A 27,146-nucleotide genomic window follows, 5' to 3' on the forward strand; every position below is an offset into this window, starting at 1 on the left:
AAAAGTACACATTTTTGGATATGGTATTATATTATACGACTGTATTTAAATTTAAGAAAGACTGAGTTGAAATTTAGGTCACGATGTCAATAAACGAAAAAACCCACATGCTTCCATAATAATTCATGGCGGTTTGTTTACCGTTGCCATAACTTATATTGATAAAGTTTATGTTATTGTAAAAGTGTAAATTATACTGCAGTACATCCTAATTTATTAAGCAAATAGTACCAAAAACAAATCAAAACTTCATAAAAACACTACACATCAAATGTTTAAACATTTCCGAATCGATCTGTTGAATAATGGTTGCATTGGGTGGCGTTTTATTGAGATGATCCACAACCATTTGTCCACGTGTTAATTTACCGTGCAATTCAACATCAAGATAACGGCGCATCTTATTCTTCACTATATCGGGATACAACATGGCGGCAACAAGAAACGCGTCACATGGCAACCATTGGTCCATATTTTTATAGACGACTCTTTCGGCGCGATCAATTAACTTCCAGGTCTCCCCGCCGTCATTGCCTAGAGCGTCAATCCGCCATTTCTGGAACCATGACATTATAAACTTGTATTAATTGTGGTTGAATTAGATTACTAGTGGAATTTTTGTTTCTAGACAAGTCTCCCAGGTCAATAAATTTAAAGGGCATTCAGCGCTGTACAACACAACCTGTGCGGCTTCTGGATCTGTAAAGAAATTGAACTCTGCTGAGTGTGTTACGTTGCCAATGCCCAAATGATTTCCGCCCATGATATATAAATCTTTAATGTTTTGATTAACATCGCCATAGTATCGCATTAGGAGCGCGATGTTTGTTAAAGGCCCTATACCGATGACGGTGATTTCTTTGGGATTGTTTACTATGAGGTCTCGCATTGCAATTAGGGCCGGTTCTGGGCGGATGAGTGACAAGTCTGGCTCGTGTTGATGCTTCAAATCACCGAAACCGTCCACACCGTGATAGAATTCATCAGGTGCGGAGGTGGGCAGAAATGCTTCGTGTGAACCTTTGTAAACAGGGATCTTTATCCAATAAAAAAATAAAAGTTCAGACATTTTAGGCTAAAATTGTTGATAGATTCTTACGTCAGTGCGTTTGGCCACTTCGAGCAAACGTATTGTATTGCGGCAGACATTACGAAGGCTGCTGTTGCCTCGTGTGCAGACAATCATTTCAATCTTTACCAGTTTCTTCAATTCTGCTGATAACAATAAGAAAAGAGCTACGGCATCGTCAGTTCCCACGTCGCAATCCAATATGACACGCTTAGGAGAGGCATCCACATCTGATGTGGAGTCATTGTTGGGTTTGGATTTGTTTGATTTGGCTTTAGTCAGTTTGCGTTTTTTGAAATCTTGATTTACAGTGCTGGTCATAAACGTCATGAATTTATAGTGCGCGAGGGACATGAAAGGAAGGAGTTTATGAGAGAACATGGTTTCGAAAAAAATTAATGTATGATTTACTTAATGTTTTGACTAATTGAACATTATACAATGAAAAATTGTATGAATTTTTATAATGAATTTGAATCACCCTGACATACTGACTGAATAATAACAATAATACATGACCGAAACTATGGGAATATATTAGAAGTTGCATAGCTTCTCCCTCCACTTTTAGAGGGTTACGCGCAGGTATTCAGCACGTTGCGGCCAGTTGTTCAGTCGCATGTCTCGGAGGTTGGGTTGAGCAGATGCAAATTCAGGATAAGATTTAAGGTGAAAAATATAAAATACATTATTCTTGTTACAAGTTGTATTTAAACTTGCTGAAAATAATAAATCATCCATTTCTCATCCAACGTAAAAATGCCTTCCACCACTGTAAGACACAGTAACCCTTAACGACAATTGCATGAAAATACCTAAATAATTGATCATCAATTTGTATATTACAAAATTAATCTTATCTAATAAGCGGTAATATCACAAGAATGTTAAGGAATACCAAAATGGTACATTTTCAATTCACTTTCTGAGGCACTTATTTGATCACTTGTCCTTAGATTCATTGTGCGTCTGAAACAAGTAAACAACACACATTAAATTGACTTCTTAAGCTAAATCAAAATTATTATAAGTCTCACCTTTTCGGCAATATCCTTCAATACCTTCGCGGTTGCTGTCCCAGTGGTCTCGACCATCTCCTTGAAGATACTCTTATCTCGTTGTAATAACATGTAAGGCGTGTCAAACTCCACCACGCGCCCGTCGTCCATTACCAATATTTTATCGGAATCCATAACAGTATGTAACCTATGGGCTATGGTCAACACCGTGCATTCTGCAAATTTCTTCCGTATGGTTTTCTGAATCAATGCATCCGTGTGTGGATCCACGTTAGCTGTTGCTTCGTCCAATACCAAAATTTTGTTGTTTCTGATAATAGCTCGTGCCAAACAGACAAGCTGACGTTGTCCTACACTATAATTGGACCCTCCTTCCGATATGTTAGTGTGTAGCCCTTGGGACATCTCAGCTACAACCTCCTTCAGCTCGACTTGTTCCAAAGCGTTCCACAAAATTTCATCACTGTACTCATCAAACGGATCCAAGTTCTTTCTCATCGTGCCTGAGAAAAGAATTGGCTCCTGTGGAATGATTGAAACCTTGGCACGCACAATATTTAATGGAAGTTTTGTGGAATCAATATCGTCAATCAAAATACCACCTTCCAACTCATACAATTGGAAAAGGGACACAATGATGGAAGACTTGCCAGCTCCCGTGCGACCAACTATTCCAACCTTTTCAGCTGGATGCACAACGAAATTCAAATTCTTCAATACAGGTGGATCAGATTCCAAATAACGCATGGACACGTCCCTGAACTCTAGTTTTCCACTACTGGGCCAATCCTTTGGCAGTTTAGAGTTTTCTTCTCTTTCTGGTTCATTGTCCAATTTGGTATACTCCAGAACTCTTTCAACTGAAGTCATCTGATTTTCTAACTCACTCCACTGTCGCATACCCCACTGAAGTGAACCCATCAGACCCATGTATTGCGTAATGATCAATCCTAGATCACCGCCATACATGCTCGCATTGATAACAAGCAAGACAATGACCACCAAACCGATGAAGAACACACAAATCATATCCAACCAGAACCCGAACGCTCTGGTGGAAGCAATGAAGATGAACCATGCTGAGCTGTGCAGATCTTGGAAACTGTCAAACTCTTTGATCAACATCTTCTCTGCATCAAAGGCACGAATTGTACTTAAACCGTTCATGGTAGCTGTCATTTGGTTGAAAATTGGGCTACGTGCTGTAAAAATAATTAAAATATTTTAATAATAATTTGAAAGCTAGAAAAAGTCTACAAATAACTTACTTATTCCTTCAATTCTCTTGACACTCCGACTGGTCTTCAAATAGACAATGCGCATCAAGTAAAACAACGCCATTAGCACCAATGCAGGTGGTAACAACATAGGATTCACAATACTAGTTAGCACAATCGTACCAACCAATAACAAACCAATCCCACTGCAATCCGCAATAATATACGGAAGATACTCATCGATAACTCCCAAATCTCTCGAAAACCTGTTCAAAATCCTTCCAGTCGGGTTAGCATTGTAAAACTTCATCTTAGCCTTAACCAACTGATTGAAAATGAAGTTGTGTAGATTAATTGACGCCTTCATTAGAAACAGGAATACGAAGAGATTGTGTAACACCGCTAACAAAATGGTGGCAATGGTAACTCCGGTATACTCGTAAATCAGTTCATTTCTGGTTGCATTCTGTTCATATTGACTCATATTAGAGTGTTCGGCGAAGTATTGCTCTGTGTTCACCCAATAAGTGATGTAGTAATCGTTTGCTCTGGAGACAACCTCAAATAACAAGAAGGCCATTGCCAAGCAGAATATTGTGAAGTAGTTTCCTCCGGCACGGAAGTACCTTCGGTACGTCCCGAAGTTTATCACTCCAGAAGTCACGTTTTCTTTTTCTAACGTAGGCTCATCGTCTAATTCATCCTCAAGCAATGACTTGATCTCGTCACTTTCGGAATTGACTGAGTTTTGACGTGATTTGATTTTACGCGCTTCAACTTCCTCTTCAGGTGATTGGAAAGCTTCCAATAGTTTTGCAAAATCCAATCCACTGTTTTGCAACTCACTGTAGGTCCCCAAACCACCAACGGTACCATCATTCAGGATGAGAATCTTATCCGCGTTCTTTAAATATTGCAATTGATGTGTGATCAAGATACAGATCTTTGTTGCTAGAAATCCTCGGATGCATTCATGATATAATTTCTTTCCGACATTAGCGTCCACAGCTGATAGAGGATCGTCCAACAAATAGATATCAGCTTTCTTGTAAATACATCGTGCTAATGTCACACGGGCCTTTTGTCCACCGCTTAAGGTCTTACCACGTTCACCAACGAGGGTTTTATCACCATGCGGCAATTGCGCAAAGTCAGATTCTAATTGACATACCTTGCAAACTTTCCTGTACCTTTGTTCATCATAAGCATCCCCAAAGAGGATATTTTGACGCACATTTCCAGAGAATAACCAGGGTTCTTGTGCAGAAAATGAAACTTTACCAGAGATGTGGACATCACCTTCAGATACGGGTAACTCGGAAAGAATAACATTTAGCAGGCTGCTTTTACCACTTCCAACTGGACCAATCACAGCAAACAACTGGGGATCGGTAATGCTGAAACTGATATCTGCAAGTGTGTCATCACTCTGGTCCTTGCTCCATTTAGCAAACACTTTGTTTAAGATTACTTTTGGTGTTGGTGGTGTGATTGGAATAAGTGAATTGCCATTCAATCCATTAGTACTATTGCCAAGTTTTTCTTTTATGTCTTTTTCTTTGGTTTCCATGGTAACCCCAGGAGGTGGCAGTATCATCTTAGTCGGCAACTCGTCGTAATCAAGGAACTTCTTGATACGCTTGATTGAAACGTTTACCTCGGCAAGAGAAGTGATACTGATGGTAAATAAAAACGTAATAGTAGTCTTCATGACGTTGTAAATGGCCGTGATACCGAAAGCAGTTTCGGCAGTCACACTGTTACCCATCAAGACGTAGGATACCAAACTGATAAAAATGGCGGTACGGGAGGCAAACAATTCAATTGAGTACGTCAATGCGATCAACACTTTGTGGGCACGGATTGATTCAATCTCCTTACTAGAAATTAAAAATCACAATCAATGTTATTGTATGATCATGATGTATTTCAATTCTTACCTTCTGCTAAGTGCAATTAATTTGGCAAAAGGTTTCTCCCACGTGTACATTTTGATCACCTGAATACCGGAAATAATCTCATTCATCAGTCTCACTCGTTCGTCTGTGCGTAAGGCAGTGCGCAGACGTAGAACGGAAGTCCTCTTAGCCATCAACACTAAACAAAACATTTATTAATCAAAAACTCAATTAAAAGTCTAAAAACTTACTCTGTAACGGTATGAAAGTCAACAGGAACCCAACTCCTAGGAAACACGCAGCACCAATCTCCCTATACAGGAAGTAAATGGCGACTACTGATTGAATAGGCGCTACCCATGAGAAATGCGCAAGTACAAATCCCTGATCAAACTTGCTGACATCGTTTGATAATAAATTGACAACATGTCCGACTGTGGTTTGGCCCAGAGCACTTTTGCTCAATTTTAAAGTCTTGCGGTATACTAATGCACTGCAAGAGATTCGCATTTTCATCGCCACGTGCATAATCCACATCATGGACGGATGTGCAATGATTCGCTCCACGCACATAGAGCATATCAGGGCCGCTGTGTAATAATAAGCCTCTTCGTGCGTTATCACTTCAGTAGTTTGTGCAAAGTAGGCAACCAACTTTCCAATTAGTATTGGTTCTATAATACTATAATTTAAAGTTTATTATTAATGAATATAAAACATCAGGAATGCGAACAACTTACATAACAACTAGTTCTTTGAAAAGTGTCAACAATCCGATGGCAAGAAACTCCAGCCCGAAGGCGTGTGTTATCGCCAAGTGCAGCGACCATTTTTTGTATCGCTTGTTGTAGCGATTGTATAACTTTTCAAGTTTTTCGCCGACCAATTTCGACTTGTGTTCGTCGAGTGGTTCGAAGAGATCGTTCTCGTTGAGACCTTTTTTGAACGAGCGGTAGAAAATTGGTAACATGTAACTGCAAAAAACGAATTATAGTTACATAACCAGCAGGTAATGTTTGTTTGTTTATTTTTTATACACACATATTTATAATGTGTACCTATATTATAAAAAAAGGAAGTCTATTCATCATGAGTATCCGGTTATTTCCAGTTCGTTCAAGTTCACAATAAACCAGAAACAAATTAAATTAATAAATTGTTTTCTTTGATAACAAAGTATTTTTCTCGCAATATTTTTTAAAGAAAACTAAAAAACTACTGATTATTCAGTAAATATGTCTGTTATTTATTGTTGTGTGTGTACAAATCTTGAAATAACTCCAATTGTAATTATACACATTCATTCCGATTCAGTCATGCGCTACCACAACATTCAGCAGTATAATCGACACGTGGCACGCGTATGATTAACAATAAATTGTCCGTTGGCATCAATCTGTTTAATTGAGAGTTTAACGCAACTCTATACTCATTGCACAAACTTTTTCCATGACACAATTGTTGATTTTTATCTAACTCAAAAATGTGTATAGTAATTTCTGCGTTGAAAATATTTAGCGCCGTGGAAAGTTTAAATTACTATGAGTTATATTGTTATATAATTTGTATTTTCCAGAGACATTAGGTTAATCCGTAATCAAACACGTGTTTTAATCGCTTGTGGTCTAGTTTTTCACGAGTTTGTTTAGCTTTAAAATGTACGAGTAATAACGATAAACAAAAAACATATGAGAGTGTAGATAGTGTTTACATACCACACAATATATGAAAATGTAACTCAACTCAACTATATATGAAAGGTGTAGGTAGTATTTGTGTTTATTGTCAGATATCTAATTCTGCAAACATGTGAGGTATGAGTTGGCACTGATAATAACTAAGTAATATTCCAGTGAGTGCAGTATCTACTCATGTGACAGCAATTAAAACGATTTAATGTTTTATTCTTGCGTTAAAATCCAGAATAAATATTTTGAACAATGCGTTAGTGCTATAATAGAAAATTAGATTTTTTGATGTTTTACAAGTTTCGCATTTTGAAAATATTTGATTTACTATTCGCACAATTGTTAAAAAAGATTATTTCATTGTTTTATCAAGCCGGAGATAAATTATCTACCGAGAAAATCGAGTAAAAAAACTTGATTTTAAAATAACAGTACTTAATGAACAGCAACACACCAGAAAACCGAACGATCGTAAAATGACGTAACTTGTAACTCAAACCTAAATACTTGTTAGAGTAACAATTAGAAGTGTTGGTGGTTTAGCGTGCAATCAAAAACACTCATAAATCACAATGTTTTACTCTTTCAACACGCACAACATAAATTAAAACTTTAATAATTTACTTTGATAAATTTGATAAAAATAAATTCTGCACCCAAAAAATTTATTTCATAATCTATATATGAATTTTAAATATATGTATCATACATTATTTCCTTTTGATAATAAAATATGAATTCAACTTTTTAAGTAGTTCCTGTTTGCGATTAGATTCGCACAGTTGATAAATTCATGAAAAGTTTCGTGGTTCATTCACATTATTCATTTCGTGTTCACCGTTCGTCATCAGTCACTCGTCAATATTAACATATTCGCTTGTCAAAACATAAAACCTTTAAAATGATAGGTAATCATGAGGAGGCGGGCGCGGTACGGTGAGTTTGCCGGCGAATTCTCCTGCGACTGACATTGACCTCACCGCGAACATTGATTTTTGTACGCTCCTACATCGCAACGCGTTTTACTTCCCATCATCCACAAAATAAACTAATTAAGAATCAGTAAAATACATTTATTGTGCAAATAAATGCATAAAAATGACACATAACATCATTGTATTCCCTAGACAAGAGAATAAAATGAAGTCGGAGTGAAATGATGCACAAATATGTCTTATCCTTTTATCCACGAGTAATTATTTAACGTATTTCCACACACTTCGAGGTTAAAAGCTCAAAGTCAAGCGATTATATGATTAAGACATGAAACGCATCGAGTGTTGCACATCACGTGGCAAACACAGATGTTTTTCTAATTGATTGCACAATAAATAAAGCGGAAATGTTCGAAGAAAGAAAAAACTTGTCACTTGTGAAACATTACAAATGTGGGCAAGACCATCAAACAAGACCTTGTACTTTTAATCGGCCATAAACGCGATTGGCTTTCCAAGTAAGAAATAATAAATAAGTATTTACAATAAAGACATGTATAGTCATCATCATTCGTCACATGTCTTTCCCGGCAATTTAATAATAAACACTAAAATCGATTTAAAAGTACTTACATTAGGAATAATGATGATAGAAAGTTGCTGCTGGCCCTTGGATTTGGTCGACGTTTTTCACGCTTTTCATGATCCATTTTTGAGTTTTATTCTGTTATCTATTAAGTAGTATTTTAAGTATGTAATAAACTTGAATTAAATCACGTTTTGCACTTGAACTAACTAATTTTATCGCTTGTAGCAGGTAATAATAATAATAATTTAATTAAATACTGTTTTATGTTTTTCGAGTAAAAAAATTATTTGGGTTAATTTGCGCGTCGTAGGCAGATGTTATGCATGCGAAATATTGGCGGATCGTCTCGTCATGTTTTACATTTGCATCCACATCTCACTTTTGGCGGTAGCACGCGCTCGTTTCGCGACTGGCTTGGAAGGCGTCCCGCGAGCCACTGAAATAGAAACGCGCGACGCGAATGCCTCACAATCACCGATGATTCCGCTTCCCACGTAGTAACACATTCACACACGCACGAAATAATTAATCATACGCGTTTTACTCGTGTATGATATTTGCCGCAAGGCGCACTGTTGTAAGGTTTGCACTGTATAAATATCGTATTGTGCTGATGCTGATGAATCAAGTTTCTTTTATAGGCTGGTAGGCACGTGCCAGGCGTTTATCGCGTATCAGATAAGAATTGCACAACTTTTGAAATGAATTTAATCATTCGGATTCTTTTTTCTTATTGAGTTATACTGTTGATAATTTGTAGGGTGTGTATGTGATGTTGCAAGACGAATGTTACCTTGGTAATGACCTCAACATGAAGGGTTACCTTGAGGCAGGTAAGTTTTCTATGAAAAGAACTGGAATGGGGTTGGAAGAAGGGATAATTTGCAAGTTTACCTGGGGGATTTAACCCTAAATGTTGTCTGGACTCAGGCCAAACTTTAAAGACTTTTAAAACGGTAATTCTGGCGTTTTGGCAAATAGACGTTCCAAATTCAGACATTTTATACCTTATACTAAATTTTACAGCGTTGGAAGTGTTAAATATATTTCTATTCATATGTAATGCTTCAACTTGCATTTATTTGTGTTTGAAACATGATTTAAAATGTATTTTTTAATGTTTTTTCTGTGAAATGCAAAAAGTGAAATTTAAAATTGTGCAAAATAATGTTTTGTGTATTAAAAGCACAAAATTTAACTTTTAAACTCATCGAGTGCATTTTTACGATGGTAATTTATGAAATAGTGTATTTTGTATTTTCCAAAGTCTATTAACAATAGGAATAATACTTTATATTCTTTTCTCTAGCAAAAATAAAACTGTTTTTTTAATCGTTCAATTGCATCAATTAATATGTTAATTTTTACTAGATATTCAATGAGAATTTAAAGTTTGCTACTTTTAAATGTCTCTAAGAATTCTCAATACTGGAAAACACCTTAGACACATAATTAACCAACAAAGCGAATGCAATTGTGGAAAAATCGATAAATTGGTAATGTTTTTCATTCAGGTGATCAATGTATTCTAAGTATGAATGTTTGATGCCCCAGGGTCGTCTAGTCTAGTGTTAGTTTACTTATTCAGTGTCAATAAATCTACAATAGTACAATTGTAAAATGAAGTACGTATGTGTGTATGTAATAAAATGAAATTACCACCAATTATTTGCAATTTGCATAGCTGTGAAATACAATTCAATACGTAATAAACTTTTTTCACTATTGGTTGAGTTGTGTACGATTAAATGAAATTTTTCATTAATAAATAGTTTTACATTTCTTTGCCAAGTGACAACCTTGACATTGTTTGAGCCTTGCCTGTGTAAAATTAGAAATTTTCTTGCCAAGAAAATGTGTCACTAGAGAGTTGACCTTTAGCAAAACAAAATTTATATTAGTCTGATGTAATATTGAAAATGAAATGAATCATATTAATTTATCAATTTATTGTCAATCAAACTGATTACAGCATATACCTGAAATTTCACGTTTTGTACTTGATTACGGAGAAGTCTTATCAACAATTATCGCTTGAAATAACTATTAAGTAACTATAAGCATAAAAATAACCTTTTTTTAGTTATAATGGTCAATTTTAATTTTTTTTTATAAGGTTTACGCAATTTTTCGAAATTACTCTTTACTAACAAATATAACTACATATTTATTTAGTACTTTGTTGTCTGACAGCTACAATCTACTCGTCAGTTTAATGCTCTTTAATTCATGTTTAAACAAACCTGTGTCGTCCCTGTTTTCGTGGCGTCAAGTGCCGACATGTCGTAATCATGTTGAAATCAAGTTGAAATCTTGTCGAAATATGTATGATAAAACATTGTTAGAATTTATATTCGTGCTTCTATAATAGTTATACTCTTTAACTCACATTAATATCGATTTAACACTAATCAAACAACTGCTTTTTCAGACCAATTAATATCTATTAATTTTTAATGTAACTTCTATGGTTTGCTCAGAATTCTCAATTAACAGTTTGCGTATAACAAAATGTTGCACAATATTGGACCAAGTATGTAAACAATCAAAAAATAAGTAAAAATACACTGAAGTATTATACAATAACAAATAATAGACGGTAATATGCGATATATTTATTTGTTTTCTTGATTTACGTTAAGTTTATGTGAAAAACAAAGCAAATGGAATTTCTCATGCTGAAAATAACTTGCATTACAGTAATACCTTACACTTTACACTATCATTTAAAATGATAAATAGGTTTGATTCATATCAAATTTTCTAATAATAACTATGGATTACGTATTCAACGAGGAAGATAAATATAATAAAAATAGTAGCGAAGAAATATGACATTTTAGGGCAATTTTGCAGTTTAAATCATATGTAATTTCTATTAGATTTATCAAAATATAATACGCAGTTTTGAAACGTCCAATTGCCCTATTTATACAGGAGATTCAATATGTTTTTGACAATAGTTGTGTAAATACTTTAAACCAGTAGTAATGTATGATACGCAAGTGCGAAAAATAGGTCATGATTTTTAATTATTTACATTGCTATACAATACATAAAAACAACACATTTTTGAGAGACAATTTAAAGATTGTTCAATTTTTCAGTACATGCGTTGGGTTGCCTGCCATATTATATGCTATAAAGCTACAATACCCAACAAACAAGTAATTTAACTGCATACATACGAATTGACATTTATGTAACCAATGGAGTTTGGACTTTTTAACAATTTAACTTAAGTTAAGCTAACCTCACAAGTCATTAAACAACCGCAACTTGCCTGCGAATCACACGAATCTCTTGACCAGGCTTAACAGTACCGATTTAGCTGAAAATGGAAATCACTTTTCATGGGAAACGAGCGCTTGTCACCGGCGCCAGCCAAGGTCAATATAAATTCAAGTTTTAGCTGTTTAAACAAGCTCATTTTGTGATAAAGTGTGTATCTGTTAATTATAACTGTAAATTTGTATTTTCAAGGTATCGGACGTGATATTGCCCTGCAGCTTGCAAAATGTGGTGCAAAAGTGGTTGCTCTTGCCAGAAACAAGGATCTTTTAGGTTGGTAATGAATATTTACTGAGTGAAGTCAATTCACTTGGGTGTGAAAAGAAAAATTAAGTTTAAATTTAGTTAGGTCAAGGCTAAAGTTGATAAGATGTTTGAATAACAGTTACTTAATACGTAATCAAGTATATATTATATTGTTTTAGTCAACTGATAACAATTTATACTGAATTATCTTTATTTTATCATTTTCTGTTTAGAAAAACTCAAATCTGAACATCCGAATATTGAAATCGCGGCGGTGGACTGTTCAAATTGGACTGAAACTGAAAAAGTTCTTGATTCATTAGGACCTATTGATTTATTAGTAAACAATGCTGCCGTTGCAATTCTCGGTCCCATTGGTACCATTACTGATGCAGATTGTGATAAGTATTACTCTTTAAGCGGAATTTAAAAGACTATCTACTTAAACATTGATGTTTAGGACATTTGCAATTAATGTTAAAGCAGTTATTAATTGCACTCAGCATGTGGCAAAGTCCCTGAAAGCTCGTGGCGTAAAAGGATCAATCGTGAATGTTTCCTCACAAGCTGGCACTGCAGGATTGGGAGATCATGCAGTTTACTGTGCAAGTAAGGCTGCCGTTGATGGTTTCACCCGATGCGCAGCGACTGAATTGGGCCCGGCTGGTATTCGGGTGAATAGTGTGAATCCCACTGTGATTATGACAGATATGGGCAAGTTACATTGGGAAGATCCAGTTCATGCTAAACCTATGCTGGCTAAGATTCCCATGGGAAGGTGACAGATAATGTTAGAGTAGTTTAGAAGAAGGTTTAATTTATTTATTTGTTTAGGTTTGGCGAAGTGTCCGAAGTTACCGATGCTGTTTTGTATCTTCTAAGTGATAAATCTTCTATGATCTCAGGCACGTGTCTTCCTATCGATGGTGGGTTTATGGCAAACTAATTTTTCATCAATAAAATTGCTTGAATGGCTTAATTTTTGAAAATTTCCTAATTTTAATTAACCATTTGAATGGAATTAACATATTTAACAATTTATTACAAGACTTACATAACTATCAAGTTGATAGTATCAACATATAACAATTTATTTATCTTTTTGATTTTCTTCTATAAATTGATCTGCCAAACCAACTTGTTTGGCCATATTGTAAAACGGTCCACTTCCTCTTTGCACTAAATTCCTAGGCGTATCAAAATCTATCACCTCTCCATTGTCCACGACAAGAATCCTATCAGAGTCAATAACTGTATGCAACCGGTGTGCAATAGTCAATATTGTACAATGCGAAAACAACCTACGAATTGTTTTCTGAATGAGCGCATCTGTTGTCGGGTCAATATTAGCCGTAGCCTCATCCAACACGAGGATTTTATTATCTCTCAACACAGCTCGGGCTAAGCAAATCAATTGGCGTTGTCCTACGCTAAAGTTACCCCCACCCTCTTGCACAACTGTACTTAACCCATCTGAAAGACATTCCACATCCTTTTTAAGTTCCACTTTCTCCAGGGTGTTCCACAACTGCATATCTGTATGTTGACCATCTGGGTCAAGATTCGTGCGTATTGTACCAGCAAAAAGGACAGGATCCTGAGGGATAATAGAGATTTTTGAACGTACAATTGGTAGTTCAACGTCTCTAATATCAAATTCGTCAATGGTAATGGAGCCTTTGATGTTGTACAGTCTGAATAAAGCAGATATGATTGAAGATTTTCCTGCTCCGGTTCTTCCGACAATACCCACACGTTCTCCAGAAAATATTTCAAAGTTTACATTGGTTAGAACCGGTTTGCCTGTAAAGTACGTCATGCAAACATTACGATATTCAATGTGTCCCTTCAGTGGCCAGCTATCTGGATCTACTCCTGCGTGCTTTTCTTGTTCAGTATCTGAGTACTCATTCAGACGTTCAACACAAGTCATTTGATTCTCCAGTTCAGCCCATTGACGGATTCCCCATTGGAGTAAACCCATCATTCCAAAGGCTTGCGTTATAATCAAACCAACTTTACCACCAGATCCCTCTCCTAAAAATTATTTTGTTTTCTTTCTATTGTTTTGACATCAAATTATTTTCATCCAACTACCTCTATCACTCATAAAGATTGATGAATAAATAACTAAAGCCACATATACTTTGCACATACAATCTAACCAGAAACCAAAGGCTTTCGCAATTGAAAAATACATATACAGGGTTGAAGTGTTTAAATCTTGATGCCTTTCAAACTGGCGTATTAATAGAGTTTGATTACCACTCGCTCGAATTGTAGTAAGACCCTCCAGGGATGAGTTTAAGTAACCAACAACAGGTGCCCTCGCTAAAAACGAGAATAAATTAATTATATATTCATTCTGAAAGAGGAAGGAAACAAAACATACTCATTCCATCTAATCTCTTCAATCCTCTGCTGGCAACCAAAAAACTTTTCCTTGATAACAGCATCAACGTTATCATGATCAAAGTAGGCAGAATCAAAATAGGGCTAGCAACTGAAATGACCGTGCTTATACCCACTGTAAAGAATAACACCCTAAAAGATTCATAAACCACATAAGGCAAATATTCATCAATTGTTCCCATATCCTTCGAAAACCGATTGAGAATATTCCCAGATAAGTTCTGATCAAAGAAGTTCATCGTTGCATTCGTGACCTTGGTAAATATAGAATTATGTAAGAACTTTGATGCTTTCGTAGCAAGTCCAAAGAAAATAAACAATTGGATGCTCACTGATACAATTGCCATTCCCATCAGGAAAGAGTAGGTGTAAATTGTCCCCAAATGTTGTGCGTATACTTCCTCGTAAGTATCGCTGTCAAATGTTACATTTGTATAGTTCATTGATATATTATATGTTAACCTGCTCATTGACTCTTCCACTTTTAACCAGGTCTGTATATAGTAATCAAAATAACTCTGAAAAGTCTGTGTGCAGGTAAAAAGCATTAGAAGTCCTACTAATACCAGCCATCCTCCAGCACTATCCAAATAAGCTTTGTAAACACAAAGTTTAACTTTTCCTTCTTCTTTACCCTCTAAATATAATCGTTGTGCAACATGTTTAGTGTTTGTTAACATGACTGCCTCTTCATGTATCTTCTCACATTTTTCAGATTTCTTTCTGATGTCATCTTGAGTTTCAATCGTTGAATCAATTGTATCTACTGTAAACTCAATACCTAAATTCTTCAAGTCTTTGTATTTTCCTTCTGCTTGTATACTTCCTTTGTTCAAAACAAGAATTTTATCAGCAAGTTTAAGATATTTCTTGTTATGACAAACAAATACTACTAGTTTGGCTTTGAGCAGTCCTTGGAAGCAATTCTCAAAGATATATTTGCTTACAGTGGCATCTAAAGACACCATAACATCGTCCAATAAATAAATATCCGCTTCTTTGTACACTGCACGTGCTAAATTAATTCTTGCCTGTTGTCCTTTACTCAGATTCAAACCTTTGTCATTAACAACAGTGTTATCTTTCATTGGAAAACTCTCCAGGTCTTGAATCAATGCGCATCTCCTCACTACTTCTTGATATCGTTCGCTATTGAAACTTTGACCAAATAAAATGTTCTCTCTGATGGTCCCTGGGAATAACCATGGATCTTGTGATGCATAACTCACAGTACCATTAACGTGAACATTTCCTGATTCGGTGTAAATTTCATTTAGCAACATCTTTAGCATTGTACTTTTTCCACTACCAACATTGCCTGTTATAGCAATCAAAGAAGGAGATCTTACTTGCAAATTAATATCACTTAGAATACGTTGTCCCAGAAAGTCTACAGTGGCACCTTTAACAATAACTTTAACTTCTTGATCATTTATATTATTTGATGATTCTGGGACGTTTTCAATCAGCAGCGCTTCTTTGATACGCTTCATAGCACTGCGAGCTTCGGCAAACTGCGTGATAAACCATGGTACAGAAATGGTGAGTACCATTCTGAGAGTATGGTAACACCCAATTATAATAAAGGTCTTTTCGGCTGTGATGAAATTGTCTTGGTAAATGTAAAACATGATGCATAAATAGAAAGACAGTCGATCGCTGATTTGACTCAGAATCATTACACAAGATTTGAGGTAGAAAATTATTCGTAGTTTTGACATTTCTTGACTGAAAATTAGTAATTTATGTTAGTTTGATAATTTCAGACTAAATAAATTAATATTAACATACATTCTTATATTATTTGTCAATTTAGTATAGTATCCTCCCCAATTATACAACTTTAAAAGTTTAATTGACGTTAGAATCTCTTGCATTAGTTTTAATCTCTCGTCAGTTTTCGCCGCCATTTTGAGTCGCGTGATTTTCGTGTATTTTGCAAGGATAACTGCAACCAATTAAAATATTCTCATGAATTATCACCAGAAATGATTGCAGCCATGGTGTGATGCAGTTAATCGCGATTTAATTTTTGGCGAACACAAAAACCACTGTTATCCGGTAACCTTGTTCTAAAGTAATAATTACCATGATTGCACTCACCTTGAACAGGAATCAAAACTAGGAGCAAAGCGACGCCAACAAAGCTGGCCTCCTGGATCTGCTGGTACATGACGTAGTTGACAATAAACAGCTGAATAACTCCAATCCACAGATCATGAAAACGAGATACGGCGGTTTCAAAGGCGCCAGCGTCTTTGTTCACAAGGGTTACCAGTTTACCACTGGTGAGCTTCATTAGAGATGCACTTGTCAAACGTAAAGACGTTCGATAAAGGAGGGAAACAATGGAAGCTTTAATTTTAAGGCCCAAAATAGCCATCATCAATTGATAGTGTTGATCAAAGGCACTTTGGATGAATCCACTTAACAGTAACAAACCACCGTAAATACAGACAGTTTCTTGTGTCATGGTAGAATCAGGTGCAAAATACGACACCAAACGACCAACTAGCAATGGAGTTGTAGTTCTTGAATATAAAGTTATTGAATTTCAATCTGTTAGGTTTTAAAATCAACTTACGCAAGAGTTGTTTTGATAAAAAGTGCTGCAATACCACATAGAATATAGGTCCTTCCAAAAACCCTCATCAATGCCCTGGTAAGTGAATTTCTACCAATTTCTTTCTCCTTCTGCCATTCAAACTCAAGCCGATCACCAATAAACGATGTTCCAAAGTCGGGCAGCGGTTCATAGAGATCATCTTCAATCAGATCCCGATGTCGAGCCTTCCGGAAGATGTCTACTGTATACAAAAAGGCAAAGACCCGGAAGAGACCAGCGCGCTCGCGCGGATTTCGCTTGCGGTCAACTGTCGCGCCTTGGTACATGACACCCACGTGTCACACCACCTCCGCAGATACAAGTGCCACTGAACGCGGTCGGATGTCCACTACTTACTGAAATGTACGATGCGCATCTAGCTAATCATCTGATAAACGCAATCCGACTGCTACTGGAAGAGGCGTTATGTGAGTGTGTATTTTTTTTATTGTTGATTTTTATTTCGCGTGCTGTGGATTCCAAACGCAAGCGGTCAGTGCAGCAATTAACTTGTTTATCTACAAAATAAAACTCGCAATAATATTCATTATGCAGGTTGGTGCTGCTTTTATTATGCAATTTCCGACAAATGTTTAAAAATATTTCTAATAACAGTGGGAATTTGATGCATCATTCAAAGCACAGCTATATAAATCCAAGCGGAAAGTTTTACCAACTTACCTTCCAATGTGCGAGTAGACTACAAGTATAAAACTTTATAAATAAGCTAGCTTGACTAATGCTTCCAGAAATACAAACATTAATGGTGTAAACGTGACTCCCGATGAATGGATGATAATAATGTAGAAAAGTAACACTGTAATATTATATTTCAACAATTTATTATATTAAAGTCGATCATATACAAAATATTTATAACTAGAAAATATACAAACACGAGATATATTTCAATAATTAAAACATAACTACTTCAAACTATATAAAACAATAACAATATATTAACTTATTTATCTTTTTGATCTTCGGTCAAAAATTGATCTGCCAAACCAACTTGTTTGGCCATATTGTAAAATGTGCCACTTCTCCTTTGCACTAAATTCCTAGGCGTATCAAAATCTATCACCTCTCCATTGTCCACGACAAGAATCCTGTCGGAGTCTATAACTGTATGCAACCGATGTGCAATAGTCAATATTGTACAATGCGAAAACAAGCTACGGATTGTTTTCTGAATAAGCGCATCTGTTGTCGGGTCAATATTGGCTGTAGCTTCGTCCAAAACAAGAATTTTGTTATTTCGTAAAACAGCCCGAGCTAAACAGATTAATTGACGTTGTCCTACACTAAAGTTACCCCCACCCTCTTGCACAACTGTACTTAACCCCTCTTGAAGACATTCAACATCATACTTAAGTTCAACTTCACCCAGGGTGTTCCATAACTCGTTATCTGTATGCTGTTGATCCGGGTCTAGATTAGTACGTATTGTTCCCGCAAACAGTACAGGATCTTGTGGGATGATAGAAATTTTCGAACGTACAATTGGCAGTTCAATGTCTCTAATATCAAAGTCGTCGATTATAATGGAGCCTTTGATGTTGTACAGTCTGAATAAAGCGGATATGATTGAAGATTTTCCTGCTCCGGTTCTACCAACAATACCAACACGTTCCCCAGATAATATTTCAAAGTTCACGTTGGTTAGAACAGGTTTGCCTGTAAAGTACGTCATGCAAACATTACGATATTCAATGTGTCCTTTGAGTGGCCAGTTGTCTGGATCTACTCCTGCTTGTTTTTCTTGTTCAATATCTGCATATTCAACCACTCTCTCCACGCATGTCATTTGATTCTCCAGCTCTGCCCATTGACGGATTCCCCATTGGAGTAGACCCATCATTCCAAAGGCCTGGGTTAAGATCAAACCAACTTTACCACCTGATCCCTCTCCTAAAATGGTATTGATTGTATAATTGGTTACATAAGTAACTTAATATTAAATACAAACCTCTAACGCTCGTAAAGATGGAGATGTAAATAATTATAGCAACGTATACTTTACACATGCAATCCAACCAAAAACCAAACGCTCGTGAAATCGAAAAGAACATATATAATGACGAGGTGTTCAAATCTTGATGCTTTTCGAACTGGCGAATTAACAACTCTTGATTTCCACTTGCTCTTATCGTGGTTAACCCTTCCAGTGTAGAGTTGAGGAAACCCACAACAGGTGCCCTTGCTAAAAAACAAATTCTTAAAATGTTTACTGGAATATTTTAAACATTTGGAACTTACTTGTGCCATCTAAACGCTTCAAACCTCTGCTAGCAACCAGAAAACTTCTCCTAAACCACATCATCAGCGAAAACATGATCAACGTTGGAAAAATCAATACTGGGTTTGCCACAGAAATCACTGTGGTTATACCCAAGGCAAAGAACAGTACTCTAAATGCTTCGTAAATAATATATGGTAGGATCTCATCTATAATTCCAATGTCCTTTGAAAACCGGTTGAGCACATTTCCGGATAAGTTCTGATCAAAGAAGTTCATCGTCGCGCTTGTGACCTTGGCGAATGTCGAATTGTGTACAACCCTTGATGCTTTTGTAGTGAATCCAAAGAATACGAATAATTGAACACTCACACAAACAATCGCCATTACAATTAGGAATGTGTAGGTGTAAACTGTGCCTATATGTTCTGCGTATGCTTCAGTGTAAATTTCACTTTCAAATGTTACATTTGTGTAGTTCATTGATATATTATAAGTCAATCTACTGATCGCCTCTTCTACTTTGAGCCATTTCTGGACGTAGTAATCAAAATTACTTTGGAAGATCTGCGTGAATGAAAATAGAGCCAGGACACCGAAAAAGACAGTCCATCCTCCAGTACTATCCAAATAAGCTTTGTACACACCCAGTTTTACTTTTCCTTCTTGTTTACCCTCCAAATATAATCGTTGTGCGATATGTTTACTGCTCGTTAACAGGGATGCTTCTTCATTGGTCTCATCTTGCGCTTCTGCTTTCTTATCAATAATCTGCTTGGTTTCAATGGTTGAATCAATTGTCTCCACTGTGAATTCAATACCTAAGTTCTTCAAATCGTTATATTCCCCTTCTGCTTCGACAGTTCCCTTGTTCAAAACATGAATTCTATCTGTCAGTTTAAGATATTTCTTGTTATGGCACACAAATACTACTAGTTTGTCTTTGAGCAGTCCTTGGAAGCAGTTCTCAAAGATATACTTGCTCACAGTAGCATCTAAAGACACCATAACATCGTCCAATAAATAAATATCCGCTTCTTTGTAAACAGCACGCGCTAAATTAATTCTTGCCTGTTGTCCTTTGCTCAGATTCAAACCTTTATCATTGACAACAGTGTTATCTTTCATTGGAAAACTCTCCAGGTCTTGAATCAGTGCACAACTCTTCACTATTTTCTGATATCGTTCTCTGTTAAAAGGTAGACCAAATAAAATGTTCTCTCTGATGGTCCCCGGGAATAACCATGGATCTTGTGATGCATAACTCAAAACACCATTAACGTGAACACTTCCAGATGTGGTATAGATTTCTTTTAGTAACATCTTCAAGAATGTACTTTTTCCACTACCAACATTTCCGGTAATGGCTACCAAAGTGGGAGATCTAGCTTCAAAGTTAATCGCGGTCAGAATTCGCTGTCCTAAGAAGTCTATAGTTGCATCTTTGACAATAATTTTCACTTCTGTATCATGTCCATCATTGGATGGTTCTGGGACACTCTCAATAAGCAGTGCTTGTTTGATGCGTTTCATCGCACTCCGAGCTTCAGCAAATTGCGATACGAAAAATGGTACAGCTATTGTAAGTACAAACCGCAGATTATGATAGCAACCAATGATTATGAAGGTCTTTTCGGCAGTGATGAAATTTCCCTGGTAGATGTAGAACATGATGCATAAGTAGAACGACAGCCGTTGGCTGATTTGACTTATAATTAAAACGGTTGCTTTAAGGTAGAAAATTATTCGCAGTTTGGATATTTCTTCACTGAAAAACAAATTCATTCAGAGATTATTATTTTTTTATGAATAAGCTATTTCGAAGTGTATTGATAACAATTGTTGGAGTGCTTTTCTAAAATTATCAGGCTAGAGTCTAATCAGATAATTAACTTAAAAAATGCTCTATTTGTGTTTATGTGGGTTATATTGAGAAATAAACTGATTAAACTCGTAACAATGAAAACAAAAAATACATACGTTCTTATATTGTTGGTTAATTTAGTATAATATCCTCCCCAATTATACAACTTTAAAAGTTTGATTGAGGTTAGAATCTCTTGCATTCGCTTTAACCTCTCGTCAGTTTTCGCCGCCATTTTGAGTCGCACCATTTTGGTAAATTTAGCAATGTAAACTGTAAAAATCAACAATTTCACACATTTAAGTTATAATTATGATTGTACATACCTTGAATAGGAATCAAAACAATGAGTAAAGCAACTCCAACAAAACTAGCCTCTTGGATTTGTTGGTACATCACGTAGTTGACAATAAACAGCTGAACAATACCAATCCACATATCATGGAAGAAAGTGATGGCGGACTCAAAAGCAGCTGCGTCTTTACTCACAAGAGTGACCAGTTTACCACTGGTGAGTTGCATCAAAGATGCACTTGTCAATCGTAAAGATGTTCGGTAGAGCAGTGAAATAATGGAAGCTTTAATTTTAATGCCCAGAACGGACATCACCAGATGGTAGTGATGATTAAAGGCACTTTGGATAAATCCACAAAGCAGTAATAAAGCACCGTAGGCACACACAGTTTCTTGCGTCATGGTAGAATCAGGTGCAAAATAGGATACTAACCGTCCCACAAGTAATGGACTCGCTGTCCTGGAATATTAAAAAAAATTTAATGCAAAATTTGCTCTAATTCAAAAGAACTTTATGACTTACATAAGTGTGGATCTAATAAAAAGTGTGGCTACGCCATACAAAGCGTAGGTCCTTCCAAAAACCTTCACCAAAGCCCTGGTGAGCGAGTTCCTACCAAGTTGGCGCTCCTTCTCCCATTCGAACTCCAAGCGATCACCAATATGCGCCGTTTCGCAATCCTGCAGCGGTTCGTAGAGATCATCTTCAATTAAATCTCGATGACGCGCTTTTCGGAAGATATCGACAGTGAACAAAAAGCCGAAGACGCGTAAAAGACCAGCGCGTTCGCGCGGATTGCGCCTGCGGTCAACGCTCGCGCCCTGGTACATCGCACCCACGCACCACGTGCCCCAGCACCTTCACCGTCGCAGAGATAGATGTGCCGTTGAATACGGCCGGCCGTCGAATGCCAGCAGAATTGATCAATTCGTATCTAGCTAGTCATCTGATAAGCGCAATCGGACCACTGCCTTCGATTGCATGTCACAGCGGAGGAGGCTGGATGACATGAAGGTTTGTTTCCATATTGTTGATTTTTATCTCGCGTGCTGAGAATTCCGAGCGCAAATGGCTGGTGTAGTTTACACTTGGTGCAATTAAGTGATTTACCTAAAAATAATAGAAACTGCAGATTCCCACAAGTAATAAAAAATATCAATTTTGTTTAAAATCACGAAAATTGCAGCAATTAAAAAATAAAACCTTCTCATAAAAAGAAAAATTTTATTACTAAACCGTGAAAAATATTTGGAAAAAGGCATTGTCCAAAAAATAATACAAATATTAGAATGGTTATCATTCATTTTATATCATACAGTCAATATTTAAAATAAAGTTCAAAGCATGTTTACCATGATTCGAACTCTCGTAATGTCTATTTTGAAAGTGAAAACCAGATTAATAAACAAATATGTATCAAACCGTATTTATTAAATATTTTGAATGTACTCGTATACTTTTATAGACTTATTGTGACATTAACTGTTTACGTGATATCTAGAATTTTTCGTTTGCAAATAAATGAAAATGTTTGTAAAAGTTTGTTATCGTTCAATTTGGATATGTAGGTATTAAATAATGTCATTATTGCGATCGTGATATAGCACTTGAATAGCTAAATTGCTAAAGGCACAACCAAAGCATAATTTCGTCACTGATAAATAATACATGATAGATTAAACTTGGTACAGTTATGTTTAATTTATAGGATGCAATTTATACCTTTTCAAAATGCTCCATAATTTAATTTAATGTTTTTTGTTGTTTTATTTCGGTTGAAAGTTTTAAAGGAGCTCTGCAAGGATAACTCACGTTTTAGGGTTATATATAGGTCAAAATATACACTTGTTAAGGGTGTAGAATATTGATCCTTTACACAAAGTGTTTTAAGTGTTGTAGAAACTGTTTTTAGCTGTGTTTTTATTAAAATTGCATTTGTTTATAGTTTTAATGGCGTGATGACTCGTGATATTGTCTGTGTTTTCGCAATAAATTAAAAGTAAGTTTGGGTAAACTTTCGAACTTAACTAGTAAGTAAAACAACTTCCTAACGATTAATTAGAGTCAAATTAGAATAATTAAAGTTTCCTGTTATTCGAAACGTTCGTTTAAGTCAGAATTTACTGATTTTCAAGGATACGTAAAAAGTTATCCCACGTGCCGTATCATTCTCAGTCTAAACCTTTGTTTTGGTATGCAAAAATATTTTAAAATTAAATTTATTCCAAATTTATCAATCAATCAATCATGTTAAACATGTTTTCTGTAGTTGCGAAACTTTAAAAGAGCAAAATTTGCAACAATTAAAAATCCATGCGTTTTTAGATATACAATAGGGAATTCCAGATAAATATAGCTTGTTTATTCGCTTAATGTTTGCTTTTGTTTTCTATGCGTTTCTCGATTTTATTGACTGTGGCATTAAACTTCGGTAAAAAAGTATTCGATGTGTTTGTAAAGCGATTGTTTTAAAAAATCAAATGTCGTGTTAATGGCAATATAACTCGGATTAATCAAATAATCAATGGTTATCAGAGTTATCACGTGAGTTTTGTACTTGAAGTTGGCGGCATATTAATTGCTAGCAGCGCAGCATATTACTATTCTATATTTTTAAACAATCAGAGCGTTACTAGTAAATTAAGAGGTTTTATATCTACGTCTGGTATGCGCAACATTTTTAATAATCATATCAATGTATACACTGATAAGAATGTTTTATGTTTTTAATATAAATCTCAGTTATCTATATAAAATACTTAAAATATTATAAGAATAAATATTGTTGTAACATCCTGGAGGTGAGATAAAAGTTTTAAAATTAAATTGTATACTTGGTTGCATATGGTGAAAATAGATCCACATGGATAAGAATGTCATGTGCACTTTTGTATCTAACCTCAAGGAATTACACAATAAATTTAAGATTCACCGACTAAGAAGCCGACAAAATGACGATAATTAATTTATTGAAGCATCCACGAACAACAGCAATAGCTAACGGTGTTAAAAATGCCCTTAACGTATGTATTTACTCTAACTGACCTGTTCTTGAAAGCAGAAACCAAAATTGGAAACATAAAATTTAACTTTGGAATACTTGCTATTTTTAAATATAATTTCCCAATATTACTGGAATGTAGCTGCACAGAATTATAATTAACATAACTGCGGGATTTTCAAGATGTAAACCAACAGTTTTTATTATCTCTTCAAGTAAAATTAACAAGACATTAGTATCTTTTTACTTTTGCTCTCATGTTTCAATAATATTTTCAATTAATCTGCTTCCAAAGAACATGGTATTATTCCATAATGATAACAACCAACTTATCATATATAATTATACTTTATTTAGCACAAATCAATGTCCAACTACACAAAATATGCTGAACACAAACAACTGGAAAAAATACGAAATATAGGAATATCTGCACATATAGACTCCGGCAAGACAACTCTAACGGAACGAATATTATTCTACACCGGACGTATTGCCGAAATGCACGAAGTGAAAGGTAAAGACAATGTAGGTGCAACTATGGATTCCATGGAACTTGAGCGTCAACGCGGTATCACAATCCAATCAGCAGCAACATACACACTCTGGAAAGATCACAACATCAACATCATAGACACACCAGGTCATGTGGACTTCACAGTTGAAGTTGAAAGATCACTCAGAGTACTTGATGGAGCAATTCTGGTACTGTGTGCAGTTGGAGGCGTTCAAAGCCAAAGTTTGACTGTAAACCGTCAAATGAAACGCTACAATGTGCCTTGTCTAGCATTCATTAACAAACTAGACAGGATGGGTGCGAATCCATCGCGGGTTTTATCACAGATGCGTTCAAAACTCAATCATCACGCAGCATTCATACAGTTACCGATTGGTTTAGAAGGCGAAACCAAGGGTGTCATTGATTTAATTGAACAAAAGGCGATTTACAACGAGGGACCATTCGGTGAGACATTACGTTATGACGAAATTCCGAAGGAAATGCGTGCTGAATGCTCTGACAAACGACATGAACTCATCGAACATTTATCAAACGTCGATGAAAAACTTGGTGAACTATTTCTTGAAGAGAAAGCCATGACTGACGCGGATATAAAAGCAGCCATAAGAAGAACTTGTTTAAAACGCACTTTCACGCCTGTTTTAGTAGGTACTGCATTGAAAAACAGAGGAGTACAACCTTTATTAGATGCTGTCTTGGATTATCTACCTCAACCTGGTGAAGTAGATAATTTTGCTTTGAAAGAACGCCAAGGAGAAGATCCAATTAAAGTCAAACTTGTTCCAACTAGAAGTGACGAGAATGAATTTGTTGCATTGGCATTCAAATTGGAAGCGGGTAGGTTTGGTCAACTTACGTATATGAGGTGTTATCAGGGAATGTTGAAAAAGGGTGAGAATATTTTCAATGCTCGTACTGGGAAAAAGATTCGAATTGCACGTTTGGTCAGATTACACTCGAATAATATGGAGGATGTAAACGAAGTATTCGCAGGGGATATTTTTGCGTTATTTGGGGTGGACTGCGCTAGTGGCGACACCTTCCTTGCTGATTTAAAACAAGATATAAGTTTGGAAAGTATATACGTTCCGGATCCAGTTGTCTCAATGGCGATTAATCCAGCAAACTCGAAAGATAGAGATAACTTCTCTAAAGCTATTGCTAGATTCACTAAGGAAGATCCAACATTTCACTTCTTCTTTGATAGTGATAATAAAGAAACCATTGTTTCTGGCATGGGTGAATTGCATTTGGAAATTTACGCGCAGAGAATGGAAAAAGAATACAATTGTCCTGTAGTTTTGGGTAAGCCGAAAGTGGCGTTCAGGGAGACGCTCGTTGCGCCCTGTGAGTTTGATTATTTGCATAAAAAGCAATCGGGTGGTCAAGGACAGTATGCGAGGGTGACGGGTGTTATTGAACCTCTGCCGGCTCATCGTAATACTATTCTGGACTTTGTCGACGAGACCGTGGGCACTAATGTGCCGAAACAGTACATTCCGGGTGTAAAGAGAGGATATATGGCCATGGCGGAGAAGGGTCTGCTTACAGGCAACAAGTTGTCTGGGTTAATCTTCAGGTTGCAGGATGGTGCGCATCATATTGTTGATTCCAGCGAATTAGCGTTCTTCCTTGCTGCGCAGGGAGCAATTAAAGAAGGTATGTTATTTATTTCCAAGAGTTATAAACATAATAAATAATTTTGTATTACTTAGTCTTTGAAAATGGGTCCTGGCAAGTCTTGGAACCAGTCATGGCCGTTGAGGTGACAGCTCCCGATGAGTTTCAAGGATCAATCATTGCCCAAATCAACAAACGTCATGGTATCGTCACTGGTAGTGAAGGTACAGAAGGATGGTGTACAATTCATGCAGAGGTACCCTTAAACGACATGTTTGGTTACGCTGGTGAATTGAGATCTAGCACTCAAGGCAAAGGTGAATTCTCAATGGAATACAGCAGATACTCACCGTGTGCTAATGATTTACAAGATAAACTAGTCGAGGAGTACCAGCGAAGCATGGGTTTACTTCCGGATAAAGAGAAAGCCAAAAAGAAGGGGAAGAATTGATGAGGTAATCTAATTAGTTTAATTAATTGGAATTATTTAAATGTCTAAAGAAACAATTGGGGAAATGTTTTTTATACTTCAATTTGTTTGTCTGTAATATATACTTTTATTATGTACTATGGACAAGTGGTTTGGGATGTAATGGTGTGAGGGCAAAAGGCATACCCGTGAAGCACATCTTCCTTAG

The 27,146-nt window shown here is 36.1% G+C and overlaps 6 protein-coding genes and 1 long non-coding RNA gene across 10 annotated transcripts; 3 read left to right on the forward strand and 4 right to left on the reverse strand.

Annotated features, from left to right (window-relative positions):
- Positions 1–191: 191 nt before the first annotated feature.
- Positions 192–1,605, reverse strand: LOC135795512 (pyrimidine-specific ribonucleoside hydrolase RihA-like). Of its 2 annotated transcripts, XM_065307218.1 has the most exons (4): positions 1,100–1,603; positions 844–1,036; positions 608–699; positions 192–556 (listed from the first exon to the last, which is right to left on the reverse strand). In XM_065307218.1, exons 1-4 carry the CDS (start codon positions 1,448–1,450, stop codon positions 242–244), a joined length of 951 nt encoding a protein of 316 aa, XP_065163290.1. In that variant the 5' UTR covers positions 1,451–1,603; the 3' UTR covers positions 192–241. The 2 variants fall into 2 exon arrangements, with proteins under 2 accessions (XP_065163290.1, XP_065163289.1); XM_065307217.1 differs by having other exon boundaries at positions 608–1,036; positions 1,100–1,605.
- Positions 1,606–1,757: 152 nt separating this feature from the next.
- Positions 1,758–9,027, reverse strand: LOC135795496 (probable multidrug resistance-associated protein lethal(2)03659). The gene is made up of 7 exons (XM_065307188.1): positions 8,460–9,027; positions 5,944–6,177; positions 5,455–5,885; positions 5,246–5,402; positions 3,357–5,185; positions 2,107–3,290; positions 1,758–2,038 (listed from the first exon to the last, which is right to left on the reverse strand). Exons 1-7 carry the CDS (start codon positions 8,534–8,536, stop codon positions 2,012–2,014), a joined length of 3,939 nt encoding a protein of 1,312 aa, XP_065163260.1. The 5' UTR covers positions 8,537–9,027; the 3' UTR covers positions 1,758–2,011.
- Positions 9,028–11,640: 2,613 nt separating this feature from the next.
- Positions 11,641–12,931, forward strand: LOC135795514 (L-xylulose reductase). The gene is made up of 5 exons (XM_065307222.1): positions 11,641–11,804; positions 11,899–11,979; positions 12,186–12,357; positions 12,413–12,730; positions 12,787–12,931. Exons 1-5 carry the CDS (start codon positions 11,753–11,755, stop codon positions 12,896–12,898), a joined length of 735 nt encoding a protein of 244 aa, XP_065163294.1. The 5' UTR covers positions 11,641–11,752; the 3' UTR covers positions 12,899–12,931.
- LOC135795497 (probable multidrug resistance-associated protein lethal(2)03659) lies at positions 12,928–17,386 on the reverse strand. Its single transcript, XM_065307189.1, has 6 exons — positions 16,949–17,386; positions 16,468–16,895; positions 16,156–16,312; positions 14,345–16,092; positions 14,050–14,283; positions 12,928–13,989 (listed from the first exon to the last, which is right to left on the reverse strand). Exons 1-6 carry the CDS (start codon positions 17,254–17,256, stop codon positions 13,043–13,045), a joined length of 3,822 nt encoding a protein of 1,273 aa, XP_065163261.1. The 5' UTR covers positions 17,257–17,386; the 3' UTR covers positions 12,928–13,042.
- LOC135795518 (uncharacterized) lies at positions 17,386–17,928 on the forward strand. Its single transcript, XR_010549084.1, has 2 exons — positions 17,386–17,524; positions 17,585–17,928. It is a non-coding gene; the product is annotated as an uncharacterized lncRNA (long non-coding RNA).
- On the reverse strand, positions 17,795–24,538 carry LOC135795498 (probable multidrug resistance-associated protein lethal(2)03659). 3 transcript variants are annotated; one of them, XM_065307191.1, is made up of 7 exons: positions 24,413–24,538; positions 21,890–22,477; positions 21,399–21,826; positions 21,189–21,345; positions 19,229–20,976; positions 18,939–19,172; positions 17,795–18,880 (listed from the first exon to the last, which is right to left on the reverse strand). In XM_065307191.1, exons 2-7 carry the CDS (start codon positions 22,195–22,197, stop codon positions 17,934–17,936), a joined length of 3,822 nt encoding a protein of 1,273 aa, XP_065163263.1. In that variant the 5' UTR covers positions 22,198–22,477; positions 24,413–24,538; the 3' UTR covers positions 17,795–17,933. The 3 variants fall into 3 exon arrangements, with proteins under 3 accessions (XP_065163263.1, XP_065163264.1, XP_065163262.1); XM_065307192.1 differs by lacking the exon at positions 24,413–24,538 and adding an exon at positions 23,180–23,225; XM_065307190.1 differs by lacking the exon at positions 24,413–24,538 and adding an exon at positions 23,090–23,183.
- On the forward strand, positions 24,235–27,075 carry mEFG1 (mitochondrial translation elongation factor G 1). Its single transcript, XM_065307194.1, has 3 exons — positions 24,235–24,390; positions 24,726–26,547; positions 26,604–27,075. The coding sequence occupies exons 1-3, from the start codon at positions 24,319–24,321 to the stop codon at positions 26,957–26,959; spliced, it is 2,250 nt and encodes a 749-aa protein (XP_065163266.1). The 5' UTR covers positions 24,235–24,318; the 3' UTR covers positions 26,960–27,075.
- The last annotated feature ends 71 nt before the right edge of the window (positions 27,076–27,146 follow it).

This window comes from Atheta coriaria, unplaced genomic scaffold, assembly GCF_025399875.1.
Source record: "Atheta coriaria isolate IRGN ID8LTWV9N9 unplaced genomic scaffold, Caltech_Dcor_3.1 hic_scaffold_7_pilon, whole genome shotgun sequence".
NCBI lineage: Eukaryota > Metazoa > Arthropoda > Insecta > Coleoptera > Staphylinidae > Dalotia > Dalotia coriaria.

What these genes read in the sequence shown, in the direction of transcription:
- LOC135795512 (XM_065307217.1), bottom strand. Translation starts at nt 1,450, where the DNA reads ATGTTCTCTCATAAACTCCTTCCTTTCATGTCCCTCGCGCACTATAAA. An exon ending in AAGTGGCCAAACGCACTGAC is followed by an intron (nt 1,037 to 1,099) that starts GTAAGAATCTAT and finishes TATTGGATAAAG; the next exon opens with ATCCCTGTTTACAAAGGTTC. An exon ending in TAGAAACAAAAATTCCACTA is followed by an intron (nt 557 to 607) that starts GTAATCTAATTC and finishes TCATGGTTCCAG; the next exon opens with AAATGGCGGATTGACGCTCT.
- LOC135795496 (XM_065307188.1), bottom strand. Translation starts at nt 8,536, where the DNA reads ATGGATCATGAAAAGCGTGAAAAACGTCGACCAAATCCAAGGGCCAGC. An exon ending in CTATCATCATTATTCCTAAT is followed by an intron (nt 6,178 to 8,459) that starts GTAAGTACTTTT and finishes CGTTTTTTGCAG; the next exon opens with TTACATGTTACCAATTTTCT. An exon ending in GACTTTCATACCGTTACAGA is followed by an intron (nt 5,403 to 5,454) that starts GTAAGTTTTTAG and finishes TGTTTTGTTTAG; the next exon opens with TGTTGATGGCTAAGAGGACT.
- LOC135795514 (XM_065307222.1), top strand. Translation starts at nt 11,753, where the DNA reads ATGGAAATCACTTTTCATGGGAAACGAGCGCTTGTCACCGGCGCCAGC. An exon ending in TGTCACCGGCGCCAGCCAAG is followed by an intron (nt 11,805 to 11,898) that starts GTCAATATAAAT and finishes TGTATTTTCAAG; the next exon opens with GTATCGGACGTGATATTGCC. An exon ending in CAGAAACAAGGATCTTTTAG is followed by an intron (nt 11,980 to 12,185) that starts GTTGGTAATGAA and finishes TTTTCTGTTTAG; the next exon opens with AAAAACTCAAATCTGAACAT.
- LOC135795497 (XM_065307189.1), bottom strand. Translation starts at nt 17,256, where the DNA reads ATGTACCAAGGCGCGACAGTTGACCGCAAGCGAAATCCGCGCGAGCGC. An exon ending in AGTTTTGATTCCTGTTCAAG is followed by an intron (nt 16,313 to 16,467) that starts GTGAGTGCAATC and finishes AATTGGTTGCAG; the next exon opens with TTATCCTTGCAAAATACACG. An exon ending in TTGACAAATAATATAAGAAT is followed by an intron (nt 16,093 to 16,155) that starts GTATGTTAATAT and finishes ACTAATTTTCAG; the next exon opens with TCAAGAAATGTCAAAACTAC.
- LOC135795498 (XM_065307191.1), bottom strand. Translation starts at nt 22,197, where the DNA reads ATGTACCAGGGCGCGAGCGTTGACCGCAGGCGCAATCCGCGCGAACGC. An exon ending in TGTTTTGATTCCTATTCAAG is followed by an intron (nt 21,346 to 21,398) that starts GTATGTACAATC and finishes TGATTTTTACAG; the next exon opens with TTTACATTGCTAAATTTACC. An exon ending in TTAACCAACAATATAAGAAC is followed by an intron (nt 20,977 to 21,188) that starts GTATGTATTTTT and finishes TTTGTTTTTCAG; the next exon opens with TGAAGAAATATCCAAACTGC.
- mEFG1 (XM_065307194.1), top strand. Translation starts at nt 24,319, where the DNA reads ATGACGATAATTAATTTATTGAAGCATCCACGAACAACAGCAATAGCT. An exon ending in GTGTTAAAAATGCCCTTAAC is followed by an intron (nt 24,391 to 24,725) that starts GTATGTATTTAC and finishes TACTTTATTTAG; the next exon opens with CACAAATCAATGTCCAACTA. An exon ending in GCAGGGAGCAATTAAAGAAG is followed by an intron (nt 26,548 to 26,603) that starts GTATGTTATTTA and finishes TGTATTACTTAG; the next exon opens with TCTTTGAAAATGGGTCCTGG.